Raw genomic sequence first — 6,000 nt, 5'->3', positions numbered from 1 at the left:
TCAAGTCTATCTGCTGGAATGCTTCTGTTTTGTAGATAGTTTTTATGCTGCTTTTGTCCAATGGCTAGTTTTTCATATTGTGATGGGGTTTTAATTGTAAGCCACCTGGAGCAGGACTCTGAAGAGGTGGCATAGAAATATCCTAAATAGTGTTTTTTTCCTCAAGGAACTCAGCATACATGTTTCTCTTTTCTGCATTTTATCCTTGCAACAATCCTGGAAAGTTGAAGGAGTGTGGACCCTAGTGAGCTTCATGGCGGAATGGGGTTTTGAAGGTGGGTCTTCCAAAATCCTACTTTGACCCAGTAACCACTATATCACACAGGTTCTTTAAACAGATAATCAAAATAGTGTCCAAAATTGGCTGAATATTGTCTGGTTGGAAAGATGCCCAAAAAGGACCTTTTGAGAAGAACATTCCTCTTCCCTACCCATTAAGCTGCACCAGCCAAAATCCTCTCTCCTACCCATCTTCAAGAGATGAAAGTGAAATATAGAATGTGATCAATAGGTTTATGGTGTATTAATATATATGTGTGTGTGTCTGAATCAAGACACATGACCTTTTGAGAGACCGGGCTTTTTTCCTTGTAATGCTGAATGGAAAATGTGTTGTAACTCTGAAGACCTCTCTTTTTTTCTTGCCTTTATACAGAAAAAGAACAAAATGTTGGCTACTCATCTGGTTTCTAGTAGCTGAGAAGAACAAGATTCAAGATGAGAACCAACAAAGTCTACAAGCTTGTAATACATAAGAAGGGCTTTGGAAATAGCGGTCAGTAGCTATACAGATGGATGTGCACAAGGTGGCTATGGGTAGTGAAGTAGTCATATAATCAGCATTCTGACATTGTAATTCTAGGATCAAAACACTTTATGTTTAAGAGAAGAGCTAAGGCTTTTATGTCTGAACCAGAAATTATGAAAGTTGTAAATTAAGCTTGGCTTGACTCCGAGCTATGAAAATAATTAACACATTCTGCAGCCTCTCACGTGTTGTGCTAGTTTACAGCTTATCTTCCATGTACCAACAGTTTTCCTTGGGCTACATTCAAACAAAAAGTCATTTGTGATGAAAACAAGCCTGAAATCTTAATTGTCTTGTGTTCTCTCCCTTCTCCCCTCATATGCTGTTCTTATATTGAAGACTTCCTGGTTTAGGGAGTTTTTGATCTAGGCACAATTTGTTTGCTGCATATAAATATGTATATGCCTATTTCCAGTAATAACTACAAGGGTGTCTCACAATAAGACAAAATAACTTGGACAATCAAAAACAATGAAGCTGTGAACTGCAATTATCTCATACCGCTTAGCCAAGCAGTGGTAAGAACTAAGCCAACCAGGATCTAATAATAAAAGGCAGAATAAAAAGCTGAGCAGGCTCCATTGTATCAGCTCAGTATGAATACCTGATGAAAGAGAGTGGTTTTAACAAGTTTTCTGAAACTTAAGGAGACACACAGATGACATCTGGGGAAAACAATTCTAGAGTCCTAGTGCTGCTACCAAGAAGGCTGTTTCAAGTTTGCCAGCCAAGCTCATATGGGGACCTGCAGCTGACCTAAGTAAGGTAATAGCTTTGTACTGGAGAAGGCTGAGGTACCCCAGCCCCAAACCTCTTGGGGCTTTTAAGGTTTTACTCAGCACTTTGAGTTAGGCCTGGTAACAAGTTGGAGGCTAGTCCATAGTAGCTAACTGAAGTGAACAAATGGACAGTTGCAAGTTGAAATTTCTGTTAAGTTTTCCAAATCAGCTCCTTATAGACCACATTACAATGATTCAGTCTGGAAGTCACCAGCTTTCTCGACAAATAACTGTAGTTGGTATACAGCCTGAATTGATATAAGACACTCCTGGCCACAACTACTACCAGGACATCAAGGAGCAATGTGAAACTGGTCCTTTTGGGGAGAGTACAATATTGTACAAAACAAGTTGAACTGGACTTCCTAAGTTAGTCAAATCCCCCAACCAACAGCATCTCTGTCTTGACATTTTTTAATATAAATTGCTTCTTTCCAACTTTCAATTTAAAATAGACTTCAAAACCGTATAACTTCAGGGATACACGGTAAAGTTTTGACATGAGTAAAAGAAGAAACCAAACACATGATGCAAGGGGGTAGAAACAGAACCCTGCACCTCCTTACATATTTTTAAACAGTTCTTTGTTGGAGTTATTTGAAATTCAGCCTGTGTGCTGTGTATAGCCCATGAGGTGATTTCATTCAGTTTTGTGCAATTCTTGAGAATCCCAGTTGAAGGAAGCAAATGCTTGAAGCACATGTCCAACGTTCAGAGTTCTTCCCATACTATTTCAGTAATCTTTATATCAGCCCTGCAAAGTAGGTCCATGTTACCCTTGTATACTAGATGTCAGAGGGACTAACGCTGAGAGATGGTGGCCCGCCTTCTCAGTTCTTAACTGAAACAGGTTTTGAATCAAACTTTTCAAGGCTCCCTCTCAGCCTCTGTGCTGGTTGTTCATTAACTTTTAGCTGTGTTCTCCCCTTGTCAGAGAGGTACTTCCAGCCCCTTCTTGGCTTTTGAGCCTTTAGTGGCAATTTCACCCCCCCTAATCCCCCACAAAAGAATTGTTTTAGGTTTATCTTTGCAATAACCAAGATAGGAATTTCCTCTTTTGTTGGAACAATATGAAGGTGTTGTAGAGAATTCATTTATTTGTTTAGCCATAGGCCGTTACAAAATATCCTTACATATGATGAAGGTGTTGTAAGAATTGCTCTACAAGGCAAAACAGTAATTAACTTGGGATTCTGCAGAGTCAGTACCCCCTACTCACAGACAATCATTTTTTTCTTTCAGATGATGAGCTTGTGGTTAACCCCAAAGTGTTCCTTCAGATCAAGCTGGGAGACATTGTGGAAATTGCACACCCTAACGATGAGTACAGGTGAATCGAGTTGTGCGTTGACTAATCTCTCTGACCTGGATGGCCCAGGCTAGCCTGATCTCATCAGATCTCAGAAGCTAAGCAGGGTCAGCCCTGGTTAGTATTTGGATGGGAGACCACCAAGGAATACCAGGGTTGCTGTGCAGAGGAAGGCACTGGCAAACCACCTCTGTTAGTCTCTTGCCATGAAAACCCCAAAAAGGGGTCGCCATAAGTCGGCTGCGACTTGACGGCACTTTACACACACACAATCTCTTTTCAGGCCTTTTCAGACCGGATGCATGATTAAAAAAAACACACTTTGGTGTAGAGTTTGGAAACTCTGGTGTGCATTTTTGATAAAGAGCTCTGTAAAACTTGTAGTTTGCAAAGCAATCTTGGAGATCTTTTGTCGCAAAAGTTCTTTGGTGTCAGCTTATCTCCCTGCTAGTACAGGAAACTCAAATAAAATTGGTCAGGCTGGTTAATTTGTTTAAGCCCTTAGATGTCAGAGAAGCCGCCTGCTGCTCCATGGTCATCGGCCACATTTGCATTGGGTTGGTCAACTGGACTATGCAGACCCCAAAGGAGCAGCTACATGCAGTGATATTCTTTGTAACTTCTGGGAGGGAGTCATGCGCTCTTCCATTTTAAACGCTGGCTTCACATAGAGTTTGACCATATCTCCAAATCCTGAGTGTCAACCTTTATTAGAGGGCAGAGCTTTGGAAGCATGGCCTGTTTCACAAAGGAATTGCTGGCTTCTGCTTGAAGGGAGGGAATCCCTGAGTAACACATCATGCTTTGTGATGGTGGAACATGCTGCCTCTCATTTAGGAGTCACCAGAAGAAAAGACGATTGGCTGGAATATTATCCTGGTTGTCATAGTTGCTGTTTTCTGTTTTTGTTTTTTCCCCATGTAACTTGTGTTCACACAGTGCAGTTTCTGAAAAATGTATATGTAATCTTTTCAGGGGGAAAATAATATTTTAGCACTTTTCTTGGGCTTCTTGGTGCTTTTGAGCACTTTCTATGATTAAAAAATGCTTATTATAGTATGCTATGGAAGCATGATCGGTGTAACTGTTGAGCTTTTTTCTTCTCCAACATTCCAGCCCTCTGCTTCTGCAAGTCAAGTCTCTAAAGGAGGATTTACAGAAAGGTAGGCATCTGCTTTTGTCCTTCAAAAGCCTTATGAGGCTGTAGCAGTGATGGTGAGATCAACAGCAATAATCAATTTGATACACTTGAACTTACGGTCATCACTTGATCAGATTCATGGTTTATGAGTCTTTTCATGTACCGACCTTCCCATAGCTTCTTTTCTGTCCATGTTGTTCAGTTGAATATTCAGGTTAGATATATTCAATCCATTACTCTGCCACTGAGCACTGAACTTAGACATTGCAACATGGTGTAATGGGGCTTATTTTTAATCAATAACTTGCCATTTCTTCTTTTTCCATTCTGTACCACTTTGGGTCTTTTAAAGTAGCTAATAAGTGCAATCTGTCAGTTAATACTATTAGCTATATTATAGCCATGGAAACTTTTATCAGAATCAATAGTTCTGCCCATGGCTTTGCCAGGGAACCACCAGTCTTCATTTAAAACGATCACCTCCTTATTACTTTTCTTTTTTTTTTTCTTTAACAGAAACCATAAGTGTAGATCAGACTGTTGCTCAGGTGTTCCGACTGCGACCCTACCAGGATGTCCATGTGAATGTTGTTGATCCAAAGGTATTTATGTCAGCTGGAAGAGTTTTCATTGGGCCCACTGCTAAGCTGAGAAAGGAATTTTCTTCCTATCAGATTTGTTAGGGTTGTCAGGGTGTTTGCGAAAATTCCTTCTGTTTTAGGCCAGCAATTATACTACTTTAAGGCTGCAATCCTAAGGACACTTTCCTAGTAGCCAGGCCCATTGAATAACATGGGTATTACTTAGGATTGTTCCCTAAGTGGAATACCACCTATTTGGCTTTGCCTAGGACAGGGGTCAGCAAACTCATTAGTCAAAAGAGCCAAATATCAACAGTACAACGATTGAGATTTCTTTTGAGAGCCAAATTTCTTAAACTTAAACTATATAGGTAGGTACACTGTTTATTAACTTAATAAACTTTAATTAAAGTTTTAAGTCTTAATTAAACAATAGGTACACTGAATAAAACTTCATACTTAACATCATACTTAATAGTGATCTTATTTATTGATAAAAATTAAATTGTAAGTCCCTGCCATTTCCCCCTCCCCATCTGGAGTCCTCTTCTGGAGGCCTGGTCTACCGCCATAAAAGCCTATTGGTAGACCTGGCCTCCGGCTGAGTCCCATTGGGAGGCCAGGTCTACCCATTGGCTTTCTTGGCAGTAGACCTGGCCTCCGGAGGCCCATAGAAGCCAATTGGTAGACCTGGCCTCTGAATGGGGACTTTTCCCCCTCCTTGGAGTCCAGGTCTACCGCCAAGAAAGCCAGTGGGTAGACATGGCCTCCCAATTGGACTCAGCCGGAGGCTAGGTCTACCAAAGGAAGCCCTCCCCGCCCAACAGCTGATAGGCGGGCGGGGGGGGGGGAGGAACTGCCGAGCCTCCCGCCCAGCAATCGCGCGGCTAGAGGGGAGGGGAGGCTTTAGCCTCCCAACCATTGAGGACAAGGGAAAGGGGGACCTGGCCATTCTCCACGGCGGGGGGGGGGGGAGAGTCAGCGCGCCCGCTCACCTGCTCTCTCGCGCTCGCTCTCTCTCAGGCGTGCTGGCTCCGCAGCCTGGCTGCCAGCGTGAGCAGCCGCGAGAGCAGGGGCTTCGAACCAAGTTCGGAGAGCCGCACTCAACGGGCCAAAGTGCCGCAATTTGCAGACCCCTGGCCTAGGATAAGAGAGCATTGACATAAGGCATAGACGTCAAAGGAGGGAACATTCCCTCGTCTCTTTTTCTGATTGCTCTTTATCTGTTAGGTGCAGTAAAGATTATTTAGCTGTAACATAGAAACTAGCAGAATCTCCTTCAGAGTAGAAATGGCTGAAGAATGTTGCCTTAATGGGGGGGGGGGAAATAGCATTTAAGGTAAAAAATGGTTGATTCTCACCTGAAATAAACAATGTTTTGG

At 42.2% G+C, this 6,000-nt stretch overlaps 1 protein-coding gene across 9 annotated transcripts in view; it reads left to right on the top strand.

The window, feature by feature from the left end:
- Positions 1-654: 654 nt before the first annotated feature.
- Positions 655-6,000, top strand: part of DEPDC5 (DEP domain containing 5, GATOR1 subcomplex subunit) — a 70,234-nt gene continuing 64,888 nt past the window's right edge. For all 9 annotated transcript variants that reach the window (XM_056859154.1, XM_056859158.1, XM_056859156.1 and 6 more), the window contains exons 1-4: positions 655-775; positions 2,830-2,917; positions 4,013-4,059; positions 4,554-4,639. In XM_056859154.1, the coding sequence (XP_056715132.1) occupies positions 718-775; positions 2,830-2,917; positions 4,013-4,059; positions 4,554-4,639 (279 nt within the window). In that variant the 5' untranslated portion in view covers positions 655-717. The remainder of the gene's footprint in view (positions 776-2,829; positions 2,918-4,012; positions 4,060-4,553; positions 4,640-6,000) is intronic.

The sequence above is a fragment of the Euleptes europaea genome, chromosome 13, assembly GCF_029931775.1.
Source record: "Euleptes europaea isolate rEulEur1 chromosome 13, rEulEur1.hap1, whole genome shotgun sequence".
NCBI classification, from domain to species: domain Eukaryota; kingdom Metazoa; phylum Chordata; class Lepidosauria; order Squamata; family Sphaerodactylidae; genus Euleptes; species Euleptes europaea.
Note: the sequence above shows the minus strand (reverse complement) of the source record. Positions and strands in the feature narration are given on the sequence as shown.